Here is an 18,198-nt window from a genome sequence, read left to right as displayed (position 1 = left end):
GGATGAAAACCATCCACTGGAGATAAGGGAAGATGTAGAGTTATTACTGAAACTGAGGAAGTCATTTGGAAGTGGCAAAGCAGCGCGTGGCCCGACCCTGTTTGGTGGCTGCCAAACCGGGACCGGCGCGGCTGGACAGGGACTGGCACCGGAGCTGGACCAGCCTCTGTGCCAGAAACACCACGACAGCACAGCAGCTTCCACTCTGTATCCTGGCAGATACAGAGTGGGACCCACTATTCCATGGATAATGGATAATACTGTTGTCCCGGAACATTTTTTTTTTTTCTTTCTCCTGTTTTCCAACTTGCATTCCTGTATTTACAACAGCTGTCAGCACTGGGGATCCCGCTCACTGAACACTCCCAGGAGTGTTCAAACAACAAATCTGGTACCTTCTGTGCAGCCAAAGCAACAAGGAGCCAGTCAAAGAGGGTGACCAGAACCCCCTGAATGGTCTTCACAGCTTTCCAACCCAAACTACTCCATGATTCCATGAGCATGATCATGCAAAACCACATCCAAGGGAAAGTCTAACAGCCAAACGACTCCTATCTCCCTGCAAACACTGCAGTCCCACAGCAGAGCCCACACAGGCCAGCTCTGCCCACAGCCACACTCCCCACACACTCTTCCTGTAGTTGACAACTTTCCTGGAGAAGCTGACAGCTCCTTCTTGAGCTGTTCAGAACAACTACTCCCAGCATGACTGGTGGAAGATCCCCCAACACACCAGCCTGGTCTGCCCTCAGCCATGGCAGCTCTGCTCTCTCCAGGTCTTTCCTCTCACTGCACCAGCCATTCCCCCTGGGGGACCCTGGGCAGGAGCTGCCAGGCCAGAGCTGGCCAGGAGTGACACCAAAGAGCAGGAAGTGTCTGACCACACCTGATCATGTCCATCCCACCATGCCTGTGCCTCAGGGGCAGCACCTGAAGCACCTGCCTCCTGCACCTCCATCAGCTCTTTGTCCTTCTAGAAACAGCTCAGGGACAACATCCCTTGAAGACTACAGTCACAGTGTCTGTGGCAAATCCCTACATCCAGTGGCTCCTGTGGAGCCAGAGGACATGCAGGGGGGCTGTGAGCAGCTGGAGCAGTGGCACTCCTGTTTCCTATGGCTACACACAACCACAACCCACAGATAATAACCTCCGTGTGTGGAGGCAACGCTCCAAGCAACACTCATCTGAGCACATTTTTTGGAAAGAAGTAGTCCCATGCCCCCAGGCCGTGCTGGGACACAGTGGAGGTCACAATGCCACCTGTGCTGCTGCTGCCCTGAGGTGCTGGATGCCACCAAAACCTGCTCAGCCCCGCTCTGTGCAGAGGGGAACAGGGACAGAGCTCAGGGCATCCTAGTGGAGGGTGCCCCTGCCTATGGCAGGAGGTTGGACTCGATGGCCTTTAAAGGCCCCTTCCAGCCCAAACTGTTCCGTGGTTCTGTGCCTTCACTTTGATTCACATAATAACGCTCCGTAAAAAGTCTTGGCACTCACCATATGAATATTTAACTACATTAAATCATGCATTCATGTACAGGTTATAAATAGCTGCTGTATACGTTTTCTCTCCCAGAAGCACAGCCATCCCACTCCTGTGCTCAAAGGAATGGGCTCACTCATAGCTTGGAGAGAAGGAAGGGAGGAAGGAAGCAGATTGCACTTCCCTGGGGCAGGAGGAAATGAGAACAAACCCACTGACAGACACAGGACACGGCTGCACTCAGCAATGGGAGACTGAGAACAGCCCAGACTGTACAGTGACAACAACACACAGAGAACGAGACATCATGGATCTGGAACACCACTAAACAAGCCCTGTAAACTGATTTACAGTGCCAGGAGAGCTGGGGGAGGATTGATGTGCATAGACCAGGGTTTCGGTTCCCCAGGGATTCACCGTTTTGGAGCCTAAAAGGTGCCAGGACCCAAATGCTCTTGGTGCACCTGGGTGGGTTCAGTCCCTCACACTGGTGTGAAGGACCTTGGAATAAACATGGTAGAGTCGGGTTTTGAAAGTATTACTCAGCACTGGCTCACTTGGAAAGCTGAGTTTCAAGTGAGTTGTAAAATACTCTATTCTGCAGTGCTAAAATTTAAGCCCTTAAATTTTCCCTCTACGAAAGCAGATTGTCAAGAATCCTGACCAAACACCACAGCAGGACCACGACAGCACTGTCTCTGCTGGAACCACTGGGACCTTGCAGCCCCACGCTGGTCCCTGTCCCGCTGGAAGGACACGCACAGCCCTCGGGAGGGAGGAAGACAAAGACATGGCATTCAGAGCCATCACCTCGTGCAGTAACTCACTGCAGTGTTTGTTCCTGCAGAAGGAAGGTAAGTCAGGTGTCACACAGAGTCAGTGTCAGGTTCTCTCTCTGCACAGCCCGGCCTGTGAGCACCAACACCCCTTCTCTGAGCAAACTCTGGCCTCCAATGGCCCCGCACTGCCAGGTCAGCCCAGGACCCAGCCATGGCCCCACTGCCAGGTCAGCCCAGGACCCAGCCATGGCCCCACTGCCAGGTCAGCCCAGGACCCAGCCATGGCCCCACTGCCCCTCACTGAGCACCAGCCCAGGATCCCCAGCCACAGCCCTGCTGTCTCTTGCTCCCCTCACACCCCATGCTGAGCATGAACCCTCCACAGACAGACTGAACTCACAGAGCACCCGAGCAAAAAGGTTCTCCACTCTCTAGAGAACAGGGGAGAATTCCAGGAGCAGAGCCCTCTCCCAGGTAAGATCCTGCTGCAACACCACCTTTTAGGTGAAAACCAAACCCATCTGGACATGGCTCTGGGCCAGAAGCTCATCCATCCCTCCAGCTCCCATCCTGACACTGCACGAGAGAAGCGAGTACAGACTGTCAGTTCAGAGCTGGGCTTTGCATTTCCTTGCTGCTTTGGATGAGTAAATCACTGCCAGGAGAAAACCACTTGGCCAGGTTAACCAACCAGCCCAGCTGCTGCACACCAGGAGCTCGGCACTGCACATCTCAAACCACCCACAATCCCTGCCTGGACTTCACTTGGCAATGAAAGACTCACCCACATCATGGATCAGTAACAGGAAATCACACATCAAGCTCAACAAAATCAAGTTTAGCACAAATATGAAATATTCAAGTGGATTAATTAAAAAAAGTACAGTGAAGGAATTCAGCCCAGAGCAAATTCAATATTCCCTTAAACAGGACAATCCTGGGAACACAAAGCCCTTAATTCCAGCTGCATCACAGGGAATTCTCACATAAGCTGCTCTTTAAACTCAAAGCAGCATTTCTCTGATACAGAATTGTAAGCTCACACATTATCACTGAAGTTAATGCCCGAGTGGACCTTGGGAGAACCATGGGAAAAAAAGAAATAAAAGAGCCAAAAATCCAGCTGGCAGGTGAAACAGGATTGTATAAAACTGGATTGAGTGTTGGCAATATTTCCAAAAAATTAAGATAACTTACAAGTTACTCAAAACCCTGGACATGCTGCTTCAGAGCCAACCAAAATAATCCAGGAGATTCCTTCACCCTCTCACACATGGAGATTCTGGGAAAATTCCAGGAAATCCTCTGTGCTGAGGGGCAGGAGCAGCTGAAAGCATGGGCCAGCATGGAGGGACCAAAAGATTCAAAGCTTTATTTTTATTTTTTTTTTTTTAATAAAGTTAACAGTAAAACAAAATTCACAAGCCTTCCCCTCCCGAGCTGGTTTCCTCTTCACGCACACAACACACAAACAGAGGCTCCAACCCAGAAATGAAACTGCTCTAAGGACAACGAGACGTGATGGAGGAGGAGTCTGGGGCTGTCCGTATTCGAGGTTAAAAGAAGCAGATCAGGTATGTGTGGTTTTATTTGTGTTTGTTTGCTTCTTAGCCAAACTGGAAAAAGAAATTTCCAGGACCAGAAGCTGAAAAAGAAAATGGGAGACATCAGGACTTTCCAAACTCAAAGGCAAAACAGTTCAGTGCAATCCGAAGCAGCGCATGGATGGCCACGCCCACACACACCTCCAGAACAGGGAACACCCGGCCCTTGTGGCTTCTGAACCCAAAACAACCAGAACCAGCCACCAGCCGAGGCTGTACAGGCAGAACTTTCCATGCTCTCCTCAAGCAGCACATCCACTGGGAGCCCCAGCTGCCCTGTCAGGGATTCCATGTACTTACGACTCCAAGGCTGGCAGGAGCACACCTCACCTACCTTCGAAGCTGAAGCCTCCCGGCCCGCTGAAGAAGGCCTTGAAGATGTTATTTGCATCAAAGTCTAGAGGGAAGAGAAGGAATTCATGAGCTGCAGGGAAGCAGCCAGTTACACTCCCACAGTTCAGGAACTGTCAGTTCACTGAGAGGGTTTCAAAGGGGGTGAGCAGGGTCACAGGGCTGGCTCCGAGCCCTGGCACAGCAGCAGCAAACAGGTAAAAGCAGCTGTCACAGGGAGAACCTGTCAGGAGGTAGCCTAAGGGTTTGGATAAGCAGCATTTAGGGATCCATAGTTACACTACTTTACATGTCCTGTGATAGATTTCTGCCTAATGGCAGCTACTGCCCACCAACTCAGCCAAAGACAACACCTACCAGTGTCCCAGCCATTTCCCAACTGGAAACACTCAGTGCAGCTCTGTCATCCCAATGCTTTCAGCAACCAAACTGAATCAATTCATGGAATTATTCCCAACGGGAGGCTTGCTTTAGGGTCTAAGGCAGACTCTTAAGGGTCTGATCCTGTTAAAGGCTGCCATGCCAGAGTATCTTAAGGAACACTCACCTCCCATGTTCAATCCATCCTCTTCCAGATCCTGCCCGCTGTCGTAGCGGGCCTTCTTCTTGGGATCTGACAGGATTGTAAAGGCTTCACCAACCTCCTTAAATTTCTTCTCCTCTTCTTTCTGTACTTCTGCACTTGCCCCACTGTGTCGATCTGCAGATACACAAACAAGCAGGAAGAAGTTATTAATTTCTAGCGCAAATGGAAAACATTAAACATTCCCAAGCTCCTGTCCCAGCACATGCTCTAGATCTGTGGGGTCCGAGCTGCTATTTGTCCAGAAATTCCCACTCCCATATGCATTCCTGCCTCAGTGATGGCTGTGCAGGCACGTAGGGACTGCTGTGGGTACCTGGATGGTGCATTAGTGCTCGTTTCCTGTAAGCCTTCTTGATCTCATCTTCAGAGGCATTTTTGTCCACCCCCAGGATTTTGTAGTAGTCTTTCCGTTTGCTCTTTTTCAGTTCCACCTGTGCGTTCTTTAGGAGCTGTTTGTGTTCTGGAAAAGAGCACAAGGCCAGAGGAGAGGGGTTACTTTGTCCTACCCACTTCAGGCCACTCAAAAAGCAAGGGGACAGTTAAAATGAGAACCAAACCCAGATATTCTGAACTCAGTGCACTGTCTCAGCCACAAGCTCAATTATCATCTCAGCATTCAATGCTGGGAGAGAAACTAGACCTGAGACAGGCATTTCCAGTGCTTTCAAGGACTTCTCCATATTGTCCTGCTGGGGTAAAAGGTTGCAAATCAGAGCATATTGTAGGGAAAAAAGCCACAACAAAAAAAATTGGCAGGTAAGGGAAAAGTGTGAACACACACAGTGTGCCCATGTGCTCACCTTTTGTTTTCTCTGTCTGATAAACCTTCTCATAGTCTCTTACAGCATCTTCATATTGTTCTGTGTCCATGTAACTGTGGAAAGAAACACTGGTGGTCAAGGTGTCCTTCACAGGAACATCAAAAAGGGCTCAGTACAGCTGTCTGGGTGGATGTTGATTAAGGAAGAGAAGTGGTCTGGACTGCAGCAGAGTCATCAGAGGGGCCCACACAGGGCCACTGCCAGGGAGCCCAGACACCCACTACTTGTGGGAGCTTCCCTCATCTCCTCAGCAGCGTAGGGAAGAGGGATAAACTGAGGATCCCTCAGTGCAGAACCTTCCATTCAGTTAAACTCCAGATTTGTGACCCTGTCCCTCAGAGCTGCCGGGAGGGCGCTCCTGCCCACACACCTGCTCAGGTGCCCGTGCCCAGGTGCACTCACCACTGTGCCCTCCTCAGGTACGCCTTGATGTACGTGTCGTCCAGCTTCACCGCGTTCGTGCAGTCGTCGATTGCTTCTTCAAGTTTCCTAAGCTACAACGGCAGACACAAGTGAGCAAACCCCAGACAGAGAACAAATTCTGCATCGCGCTTCTAGGCAAAGGAAAGGTGTGAAGAATCTGGGAAAATCTCACTGGTTTCTATGTCTAGGAATTTTTTTTTTAATTCCCCCAAAACACTGAGCTTTTGCTCCCTTGGAAAAAACGAGAAGCTTGGCCAGTGACATGGCAGAGCTTCGTGGTGCTTCTGTGTAAGAAATGCACTCAAAAACAAGGGTTTTCCTGAAAACAATCCCAATTCTGTATCCAAGCTAATTCCCAGACAGCAAGATAAACTTAAAAATATTTAAAAGAAATCTTTTTTAGAAAAAGAATTGTTTGTTTTCAGACACAAACAGCCATGTAAAACATCCATTATGTTGTCTCCAGCTCGTCCCACTTCCCAGGTTTCGGGAACAGCCTGTGTTCTCTTGACCGAGTGCTGATTCTGGGGAGCAGCATCAACAGAGGGACAGCTGAGGAGGAAACATGCCCAGAAGACACAGGGTGGGAACTGGGAGCACTGACACATGACTGACTGCTTCTCTGGATAGTGCAGGACTAAAATTCAACAGCAAAGCTGGAATAAGTGTCCAGGGGCTTTAAAGTAGGTCTTTTTTTTAAGATCAAAAACCAAACCAAGACATGACTTACAAGAAGAATTAAGAAAATAAAGCTGCTCATTCCCAGGAAGGAAAAACAGGGACATGGATGCCTTTTGCTGACTGAGATAAAGCTACAGCACGTCCCTCCTCTCCCTCCCACTCTGTGCAGCCCAAGTATTTGAGTTTTGTTTCTGCAGGAGTCAACTGCTGGCTGATGGGAACTGACCCGAGTGTTGTGCAAGCACAAATCCCTGACACACTGCCCATGGCTCCAGAGAGATGCAGCTGCCCAGCAGCCAGAGGAGCCTGTGCTTCCCAGAACAACTGATTTGTGGTTTATCACTGACATGGTGAGGGATATGACAACAGACACCTGCCAGGTGACCGTCTCTTACCTTTGAATTAACCGTCCCCCTGTTACAGTAGAGTTTGGCATTTGTTTTGATATTATTTGGGTCTATTCCTAGTGCCTCTGTGTACAGTTCATATGCTAGTTTGTAGTTGCCTTTCTTGAATGCTTTATTCCCATCTTCCTTCTTCGCTTTAAGTGCTTTGGCATTCTGAAAGGAAACACACCTGGGTCAGGACACAAGGTCAGGGTTCAAGGGGACCAAGCACCTTGTTCTGCTGGACAAGGGCCCTCAAACATAACAGTTCTAATTTGGTTTCAGACACTGCTGCAGGACACAAGTCACAGCCTTGCTCCAGCAGCTGAAATGAGCTGGAAGCACTTTCTTTGACTTTCCCCCAGGAGAAGCACTAAGGAAGAGCCAGTGCCAGTTCCAGGCATTCTCCACAGCAAAAAGGTTGCCTAATTTTTAAGATGAGAACATGACAGTGCAGTAAATTTATGGATTAAAATAAAAGGACTGAGAGCTCACTTTTTGAGGGCTTATACATGTGAACACATTAGAAAAGTCAGTTGAAGAACTACACCAGGAAAGGAGCAACATGAAGGAACAGTGTTAAATGCAAGTCAGGCTGTGGGTGGATATTGGATACAAAAGTCAGGAGTTCCTTTAGAAATGATGTATCTGGGAACAAAGAAGAGTGAAGGGGAAGCAGCTTCAAAGTATCACAATCTCCTGAGAAACAGCTTCTAGTAACTTGGGTTTATCGGGTTGTCTTTGGGAAGGGCTGGATACACCGCCTGCTCCTGGAAGTCTGGGAAGGATAATGCTGAGAGAGGGAGAAGGGATCGATCCAGTCAAATCAAGTCAGGTGTTTGCTTTAAAAAAACCCAGATCCTGGTAATTTTGCAGTCCCTTCTCCACCACTTACCCTGCAGGCAAGACAGGCCTTCTCGTGGTCCGGGGCCATCCTGAGGGCCTGCACGAAGAACTGCACGGCCTTCTCGATGCAGTCCTCGTAGTACAGGCACAGCCCGCGCACGTACAGCGCGTCGGCGTTCGTCGAGTCCATCCGCAGGATATCACTGCAGCAACAGCAAGGAAGGAAATGTTCCCCGTTCCTGCCTCCTTCTGACCTCCACAAGCACCTTCCTCTGCTCAGCTATCCAGTTATTTTATCAAGTCCATGGTACAGATGAGCCAAAAGGACGTGAACCTGCTCGAGCAGGACGGCTGGCTGGGAACAGGGTCTGGATGCAGCTTCCCGGGAAGATTAACAGGGATAAACTCACACACTCCTCCTCCTCCTCACAGTGTGCATTAAGGACACTGTGACATCTTTTTTATATTCCCTCATTTACTCCGGGTGTGGAGCACAGGACACCCCCTAGCCCTCGGACACTCACCTGGCCACAGACTGAGCCTCGGGGTACCGGCCCAGCAGCGCCAAACACTCGGCCTTGAGGATTTTGAACCGGTGACATGCGGGAGCAAACTCCAGAGCACGATCCATGCAAAACACAACCTGGGGTGGGAAAAGCCACAGGCGTGAGCACAGCAAAGACCAACGGCCTAGTCCAAACAGCTGCACCACGTCTGGGATTTGTGTTTGACCAAGAAGGTGAGTGTGGCTGCTGGAGACACATTCATTGGAAAACTTTCCTCATGTGCAGGTTTTTTTGTCTTTTAAAGGGCTTTGTGTGCCAATATCAGAGGCACCTGCTGTGTTACTGTGACAGAGCACTACACAAGACTCAAGGGACACCTGTAGGAGGTCCACCCCTTTAACTCTTCTAAACTGTAAGCCCTAAAGAAAGAGCCAAAGAGGACAATCCTGCCCCTGTTTCCTGCAGTATAAAGACACTTGGAAGAGACAGCAATTCAATAGATTGAGACAGTTTGGACTGGAGAAAACACAAAAAAGTACAGTACAGGGGCTGATCTTCTACTGGCCTGCCAGCCATGGGCAGGGTGAGCTAATGGGTCTTTTCCATCCCTGCTCTCGGCGGGGACATCTGCACGAGAACGGGGCATTGTTCCCCAAGGTTCATCTGCTCCCCAGCCCGTGACATCACGGGGCCCTGCTGTGGGAAGCACTGTGCTCCAGAGCCAAGGGCTCCTGGGAGAGGCAGGAGCAGGAGCAGCTCTCCAGAAACAAAGATCACGTTTCATGTGAGCCTCCCCTGTGGAGTGGGACCAGGGAAGTGAGGGACAGACACAGGACATCCAGTACAGGAATGGCAATTCCTACACATGAAATTCAGATTGACCACACATCCCATTTGCTCCTCAGAAACAAGGGGTACAATGATGGGATTTATGCTTCCAAAATCTTGAGCTTGGCCTAAGAGTCAGTGACCTGAACAGCAAGCTCAGTGTGCCAGACAATCTCCTTTCTGGGCCAAATCTGAGCCTTACATGCATCCACTGCACAGAAACAGTTGCATGAGAAGTGTTTGGTGCCTTTCAGATTTTGTGCTGTCGTTTCTTGTTCTATCAGGCTAGTACCAGCTGCATCCTCTTACAGCCCTTGGAAAGAAAGATTTGGAAGCAGTAAGATGAGTGCCCCACGGAGATCTGCACTGCTCCCTGTGTGACCCTCACAGGCACATGGTCTGCCTCAGGGTTTTTTGTTTGTTTGTTTTTTTTTAAAGAGCTGAGAAAGAAGAATTCTGGACATGCATTTTAGGAGCAAAGCATGATTAAATGCTGCTGCTGACAAAATCTGTCTCAAACAGCTCGTTCATGGCTCCACTCATCTTGCAAAGCAAATGGTGACAGAGGACACTCAGCCTGAGCCAGTCACCTCCTCACTTGTCATTCAGTCGGTGCTCAGGGAGCACAAACTCTGCCCCTTTCACAGCTGACACAGTTCACCAGCCAGCCCTGCTTCAACAGATGTGGCACAGCACCTCCCAGACACCTGGCAGGGAAATCAGCCACACACCTGGCTGCACAGGCCAGGTCAGTTCTTACAGAAGGCCACAGCAAACAAGTTCATCTCACCTTCCTGAAATCCCGTTTCTCAAAATCCACTTCAGCTATTTTTTCATACTCAAGCACAGTCGTGGCGTTCTTCAGCTGAAAGACAGAACACACAAGTGCTGCAGGACAGTCTCTGCTCTGCAATGCCACCAAGCCAACCCCTGAAGTGTCAGAGCCAAATCTACTGCAGACCATGGACTGATAATGCAGATGACATGAATACTTTTCTAGCATTAAAATCAGTTTGAAAACAATTGACCAAACTGGTAGCCCAGGAAAATGTACCCCGTGAAAGGGACACAACAGTGGCAGCTGCCTTACACCACTCTCCATTTCTCCTCTGGAGAGCTGGAGGAAAGACCAGCTCAGCCTCCTCAGCATCTACTGGGGCCAGTTAAATCTGAAGACCCTCTTACCTCCTGCTGTGCCTGGGTATTCTTATGATCCAGTTCTAAAACTCGTTGAAAGCAGCGACTGGCAGCCATGGCATTCCCTAGGGAAAGGTGGCACTTCCCTTCCCGCAGATGGCCCTGGGAACACAGATAAAAGGGAGTTGCAAGAGCTGCAACAGGTGCAGAGAAGGTATTGAACGAAGAGCCCGAAGTTCTCCACGTACCCGCACAAAGCTGTCGTCCAACCTGACCGACTGCTGAGCATCCTCCAGTGCTTCTCGGAACCTCCCCAGCATCATGAGCGTGGCAGCTCTGTTCCCATAATAACTGGCATTATTGGGACAGGTATCTGGGGACAATGCAAGACTCACTGTCAGTGTAATGCAGCAGCTACACAGCTTGTGGCACTCATTAAGAACATTGGCCCTGACTGGCATTATCGATCTGGCGACATTTCCCAAGGTAATTAAAAGCAGGCAAGAAGTTTCCATTCAGCATGTACTGTCAGAAACCCTGCTGGTGTGTTTGACATCAGCAATCAGCTCTGATTTCTAGATGTGGTATTCAGCAAAGACTGATATGACCATCAGCTCTTCTCACCTATGGCTTTCGTGTAGTAGTTGTACGCTTCGTTGTAATCCTTCTTGGCATAGTACGCGTTTCCTTGCTCCTTGAATGCTTCTGCTTCTCTGAAAGGAAGCAAAACACCACATTTTCAGAGGGATTGAGCACCAGATTCTGACCATGTTGACCATTTGATCCCCAAGTAACCTCAGTATAACTCTTCAATGGCCCAAGCGCTTGTAGCTGGTTGCTGTGAGATCTCAGCACACACTGCTCAGGGGAAAGCAGCACACCTTGTGTCCTGCTGGCTCTCAGATACTCCAGCCCTTTAGCCAGGTCATGAACAGGGATAAAAGGGATATTTCCTAGCCAAATATTACAGGGATGCAATAGCAGCCTAAAACTACCCTTGAGTCTCCTCAGAGAGTCCAGCAGAACTCCTTGGTATGGGGTTTATCCAGTAGCCCCCTCCAATAGGCAGAGCACAAGAGACAGCACTGCCTCTCTCAGAAGTCCCATGTACTTACGAACAAAGGCCAAGAAGAACAGTTTCCACATTCAAAAGACAGCTAAATCAAAAAAGAAATATGGGTGCAAGCCTTCAGCAGAAGCTTGGCACTGCCTTGGCAACAGGTCCAGAAATAGTCCTCACACTCAAGAACAAGCGTTTGCAGAGACAGTTTGGGACATTTAAAAACACACAACATATGGTTTAAAGCAGCTTCCCTTAAACTCCTGAAAGCAAAGCTTTCCCTGAAGGAAATGAAACCTTTCTCTCTCTCTTCCCTCATCTCCCTTCACCCTTCCAGACACGGAGTCCGAGAGGGAGTGCACACCACGGTGCTGGAGCTGGGAACACGAGCAATGCTCTGCAGGCCAACCAGGGAGAGAACAATGGGAATTGTGTTGGAACAAGTTCCCATGTTTTCAGCCTCGCTCAGGCTGCCATTGGCCGTTCCCACACAACCCCCTCATGCAGGGGTTGTTTTCAGTGAGCCATCGCAGATTTCCCAGCTGGCAGAACAATGGACACAGGGAAGTGTGCTCTTCACTTTCAGTTTTAACTTTTGCTCCAGGCTACACCCTGGCCTGGCCATGCCATGGCCCTGTAGGAGTCACACCCTGGGAGAGCCCAGAGCCACACGCTGTGCTCAGCTGAAATGGGATGGTAACAACTGCAGCAGAGCAAAAGAGCAGTGCCCTCACCCACTGCCTCGGGCTCCTGAGGCAGCTCCTCCAGCTCCCGCTCCAGCAACAGATTAACTCACCCATGGGAGATGGGACACTGCCATCCCTCCATTGCCTCAGCCCTCCCAGCATCACACCTGAGGCAGGTGCTGCAGCCTGGCTCCTCCTCAGGAGCCAGCACCCATCACAGCCCCAGCACAGCACAGCACCCTCCTGGCTACACCATCTACAACAAGGATTGCCTGCAGGATGGATCCATATCACAGGGTTTGCCTGATTAAAATGCTTCCAAACACAACCATCTCCTTTGAATATTACAGATCAAACATCCAAATACAGTGGAAATACTACTGAGCAATTCTGCACTTCTGGAACCTGGGCAGTAAGAAGTTTCACCGCTCTCTTGTTTCTGTAATGGCAAATGGAAAAGAAAATCACAGATCCTATGAAAGTTCCTCAGAAGGTGTCTGTTACACAATTTAAAGTGTGAACAGTCTTAATGGCAGAACTCACCTGAGCCACCACTGCAGCCCAGCACAGCAGGCCCCAAGTCACAAGTCTTTTAGCAATTTTACTTGTCATGTCATGAGGAATCACTGCCTTATAGACACAGCTAAAGGCTGGGTGCCAGAGCATCCCATCTGCAACAAACTGCTGGGAAGAGCTGGGAAAATGGGAGAAAGAAAACATATCCATGCAAAACCAACTTTCACAAAGCTCTGGTACTCTGAGATGCCAGAGAAACACCCCCACACAAGGATTACCGTTTTCTCCTCTTTTTTATTGGCCCATTTTCCTTTTAAGCATTTTAACACAGATCGATGTATCAGCAAGTCACAGTGCCTCGTGTGACACTGGCGGAAAGGAGAGCACAGCTATCTCCTGCTCACACGGCCTAAAGTTTAATGATGAAAATTGTGAAAGCAGCAGCAAATCACCCCAAGAGCACGAAGGGAAAGGAGCTGCTGGAGCTGCCAGGCTGGGCTCGAGCTCCCAGCCCCAGGACAGAAGCAGCTCTGCCCCGCTGTGCCCCGCTGACATAGGAGCACACAGAGCACACAGCCCTTGTTTACCACGGCTCCGGCTCCAACAAGGAGAACTGCAGCCCCTGATCTCACTGGGGATTGTTTCACCCCAAACAGATGCTGCGGCCTGAATGAGCTCATTCTGCCTCCCGCGCCGCTGGGCCCTGCGCTCCCCACTTGCTACTTTTGACACCGAAGAAGAATCGTGCTTTGCTAAAAATACGCCCCCGGCTCAATGGGTGGCTTTGTGACAGGGTCGGTGTCTTCGCGGGGCTGCTCCACGCTGGACGCAGACACGGGAAGAACTGCTCCAAGGAGCTGGGGAAGAAGCTTGTCTTTCATGGCTCACGTGCACCATGGGCACAGGAGGGGTTGGTGGGAGTGACTCTCCCTGCGAGCGAGGCAACTCTTTTATTCTCTTTTATAATAATTTCAGTTGGAAAATACGTCCAAGATCATCAAGTCCCACCTGTGACTGATCACCATCTTGTCAACTAGACCAGTGCACCGAGTGCCACGACCAGTTGGACACCGCCAGGGGCTCCCCTGCTCCCAGGGCAGCCCCTTCCAATGCCTGACCACCCTTCCTGTGACAGAATTCTTCCTTGATGTCCAACCCAGATCTCCCTTGGCACAGCTTGAGACACACCAAGACAAACAGCAGCTGTGTGTGCCGATGCTCCCTCGCACGCCCAGGCCCCAGGACGGAGCTCGCTGCCTGGCTGCTGGGGATGATAAAAAAAAACCTCTGAGGCATCAGTGAGGAACCAGCACAAGGCTCCTTCTCCTCCCCATGCCCTGCTGAAAGCTCAGCCCCTGCTCCTTCCCAGCACAGCAGCGCTCAGAGAATCTGTCCTGCGCACAGTGACAGAATCCCACGCTTGCCTAACAACTCCTGCCTCCTCCTCAGAGCTTCCACACACTGCCCCCACTCGAGTGCCGATCGTGGCTTCCACCCCCCCACTCAGCTCCCAACGAGATTCCCGCAGACCCACCTCTCAGGTACCTCATTTTCTGTCAGGGGAACCTCTGGGGATGTGTAACCCCGCAGCTCCCGGTCCAGGTGTGCTGGTACAGCCCCTGGGCAGGGACGTGCCAAGGCAATACCACCACTGACAGAAATCCAGCACCTAAGCAGGTGGCAGAGTCGCTCTCTCACAGCTCTCCTGACCCTCACTCCCACTCCACCGCCTGCCTCTGTTATGAAACAGTGACAAAATCCTAAAATAGCCAGGATTTAAGGAAGGGTCCAAAATCCTGTCCTGGCCAAGCAATCTTTCCTGTGAGGCTCTGACAAAAGGAACACACCTGCCTTTTCTGAGCAATTCTCGCAGAGACTTTTTCTTTAATGGGATATGGTATGTTTATCCAGCATTTCTGGGGTGAAATCCCACCCAGATTCTCAGCTGTCAGATGTTACTCAGCTGCTGGAGTAAAATAAGTTTGGTGATCTCAATTCAGTTTACAGCAGGCAGATGTCTAGAGTTTAAAATTAGCCATCCTGTTTGCCACTGGACATACAATACTCTCCCCTCCCTTCTTCCAGGACTTGGAAGAGAAGCTAAACACTCTGTGTGCCAGAGAGATACACAGGGCGTACTTTAGAGACCCTTCCTCAGGTGAGGTTTGACAGTGAGTGAGGATTTAGAGAGATAAAAGAACATATATTTACGACTTCCTCATGAGAGGAGTAGAGGGGCAGCGCCAATCTCCTCTCTTGGTGACCAGTGACAGGAGCTGAGGGAACGGCTGTAGCTGTGTCAGGGGCAGGTTAGACTGGATATTAGGAAAAGGTTCTTCCCCCAGAGGGTGGTGGGGCACTGAACAGGCTCCCCAGGGCAGCAGTCACACACACTGCTGTGTAACACACGTGATCCCCGGCTGGGCAGCGCTGACCCTCCGAGGCAGAGCAGAGCCCGTTCCTGGCACATCAGCTCCCCCAACGCGCCAGGTTCGCTCTGTGCAGCAGCACAGGCACCACCACAGAGACTCACAGCGGCCCCGAGCCCGGAAACCTGAGCCTGGACACGCAAGTACCTGCACAGATGGGCTGAGGAATCACCCACGGGAACGTGTCGGCAAAGGTCAGAACTGAACCCGAGCCCACAAGGTGTACAAACCCTGAACATTCCCTGTACCTGAGGGCAAACTCAGAGAAGACCAAAAGAGCCACAAGAACCAAAATGCACCACAAGAAATCCAAGAACTGACCCAAACTTCCCCTGCAGCCATGAGGGAGAACAGCAGCTGAGCCCCAACTTTAATTGTGCCGTTATGTAATTCCCGGAGCTCGGAATTAACCTAATTCCCAGCAATGGCTCCATCACTCCTGGCAGGCCCACAGCATAACTTTTGTGAGATGACAACCCATGGAAAGGTCTAGAATCAGCCAGAGATTGCTTTTTTGAAGGAAGCAATTTCTTTTGAATGAAGGAAGCTAGCCAGCTGTAAGAATACCATGGGAAAACAACTGCACTTACATCATGATTCACCCTAGAAAAGCAAAGAAAAAGGCTGGAACTGTAGGTACAGATCACTTTTTCCTCATGGATAAAGCAACTGCCTAAGTCAGACATTCAAATACTCTATAGATGCACAGGGGACCAAACAACTACAGGAGCAGCTTCTGCTCCTGGTATGATCATAAGATCATCATTCCACACAAGTAAAATGGGCTGGATTTATCACCTGGGAAACCCAAGTGCCCATTTATAGGCAGAACTGGAGTAGTGGAGCCTCTCCAGGCTATCCTAGAATGACGTGGTGCCCCTCATCCCACTCCCCTCCCTCCTGCCAGTGTTGCCCTGAGAGCTGGTGAGAAATTACGTGTGTTCTGGAGAAGCCTCACCAGGATTCACCTCACTTCATGGGAACTGCACTGGAAAAGCCTCTTGCTGCTCATCAACACCTGCTGAACTGACCTGCTGAAGTGACCCCCAGCCAGGCCATGCCTGGAGCCTCCAGGACTCCATGGGGGCTGTTCCACACTCGTCGCATCACTGCGGGAATGATTCCCCACGGAGGCACCAACACTCCCCAGGTCTGCAGCAAGGGCATTACAACCTCACCACGGGATTTTCCCAACCATCTGAGGTGTTTCTTTTCAAGAGGCTCCTACATCCTCCAGAGCTGGAGAAGGAGGAGAAAGAGCCAGCCTGGAGCACGCACGGGAGCCAGAACCCAGAGCTGCCAGGAAGATGACAAGGAAATTCTCCCTGGCAAAGCTCCAGGGACCCAAGCTCGCAGAGCAGCTGGGAGCAGGGAAAAACTGTTCCCATGGGTGAGAAACCTTTTAAAATTAATGAAGAAACAAGTGAGCTTTTGGGGGTGGCCCAGCCCTGCTCATCAGCTGCTCTGCACTGATGCACTAATGGATAAAATTAACACAATTACATCAACCCCTTCCGCCAGGACCCCAACAATCCATGAGGCAGCAGCAAGACAATAATTATCCTGTGACCACACTCATTCCTGTGCCCTGGACACCCTGGGAGCCCTCTGGCACGTCTGCAGCTGCTGCAGGACTTTAGTTACAACCACCCTGAAACGGAGATCTCATTATCCCAAAAACATGAAAAGGAAACATTGTGAAGGCAACTTGGAATACTCTGTAACTCCTGTCTGCTGGACCTAAGGAGGTGCATGGCACGGTACAGCCAGGGAGAGAAGGAAGGAAGAGTGCTGGAGGTCGCTGCCAGCAGACACCTGTGCCTTCAGCCAGGCTTTTACCTCTGGGAATTTTTACCATTTCAAACACCACATTTCCCTCGCCCAGGGGCAGGAATGACGTGCCTACGCAGGGCTGTCCCGGTGCTCTATGAGCCTCAGCCAGGTGCCTCTTCAGCAACTCTTCCTTTCCTGCTCAGCAGGACCTCCCCAGGGAGCTGCTCCTCAGGCCTCAATTGCACAGAACCCCTCAGGCCACCCATGGGAGCCTGAAACCACTGTTCCTCAGAGGTCACTTTTGGTTTTGTTTCCTCTTTTTCATTCCATTGGATAATTCTCAGGAGCCATTCCCTCCCACAGGAACTCCCTGGGAGATGAGCCCAGCGTCCACCTCTGTGTAACCAGTGGAGTTTCCTGGACATGGATCTTTCCACCTCCTGCCCTCAGCGCTCCAGCTTGCTCACTGCTGGGAGGCAAACCTGCAGGAAGGGTCAGGATCCCACCGCCCCAGCCTCGGGGGCACGGTGCACCGGAGAACTGCAGGGACACGGTGCAGGAGCTCGCAGGAGCTCCCGGGGATGGAGCGTTCCCGGGGGAGGGCCCTGCCCAGGGCGTTTCTCCCGTTATCCACAGCAAGGCAGGCCGGGGCAAAACCCACGACGGGCAGGCTTCAAACGGACCAGGGACCGGGGGACTGGAGTGATGAAGCAGCAAAGGGCGTCAAATGTAGGAGTCTGAAGCCCCCCCTTCGGCAGCTGTTCAATCCTCCTCCTCCTCTTCTTCCTCCTCCGCGAAGGGAGGCCGCGCTCCGCCGGCACCGGTGTGCGGGCTCGGGGCAGAGGGTGTGAGCTGTCCTGCCGGGACACACGGGCCGGGGCCGGCTGGATGCTCGAATGCCGGTGCACACGGAGGCCGCGGGAGCTCACCGGCAACACACGGGCACCGCGTCCCAGCCCCAGCGGCTCCCGGGCCCCGCCGCGTGCGGCCCACGGTTGTCACGACGGTACCGGAGCCCCAGGGAGCGCCCCCATCCCGGCCGAGCACCTGCGGCCGCCCCGCGCCGCGGCCCCCGGGCCCTGCGGCGCTCCCAGCCGCGGCCCGCCCGCCGGGAGCATCACCGGCCGCCCGATCCCCGCCCGGCCGGCTCCGAGGCCGCCGCTGTACCTGCGCGTCTCCTCGTCGCTGTCGGCCTCGCCGGGCCCGTCGGGCGCCGCCATGACCACATCGCACTCGGGCTCGGCCGCCGCCGCCGCCATCTTACCGCGCGGGGCTGGGCGGGGCCAGCGCCGGAACGGGCGGG

The 18,198-nt window shown here is 51.7% G+C and overlaps 1 protein-coding gene across 1 annotated transcript; it reads right to left on the bottom strand.

Annotated features, from left to right (window-relative positions):
- Positions 1-3,112: 3,112 nt before the first annotated feature.
- On the bottom strand, positions 3,113-18,188 carry DNAJC7 (DnaJ heat shock protein family (Hsp40) member C7). Its single transcript, XM_032711185.1, has 14 exons — positions 18,063-18,188; positions 11,056-11,144; positions 10,680-10,804; positions 10,480-10,593; positions 10,085-10,159; positions 8,485-8,603; positions 8,010-8,163; positions 7,124-7,288; positions 6,027-6,118; positions 5,604-5,677; positions 5,117-5,263; positions 4,765-4,917; positions 4,201-4,263; positions 3,113-3,907 (listed from the first exon to the last, which is right to left on the bottom strand). The coding sequence occupies exons 1-14, from the start codon at positions 18,152-18,154 to the stop codon at positions 3,870-3,872; spliced, it is 1,500 nt and encodes a 499-aa protein (XP_032567076.1). The 5' UTR covers positions 18,155-18,188; the 3' UTR covers positions 3,113-3,869.
- Between the last annotated feature and the right edge of the window lie 10 nt (positions 18,189-18,198).

The sequence above is a fragment of the Chiroxiphia lanceolata genome, chromosome 26, assembly GCF_009829145.1.
Source record: "Chiroxiphia lanceolata isolate bChiLan1 chromosome 26, bChiLan1.pri, whole genome shotgun sequence".
Classification (NCBI taxonomy): Eukaryota; Metazoa; Chordata; class Aves; order Passeriformes; family Pipridae; genus Chiroxiphia; species Chiroxiphia lanceolata.
The sequence above is the reverse complement of the archived record's forward strand: the minus strand, read 5'-3'. Positions and strand labels throughout refer to the sequence as shown.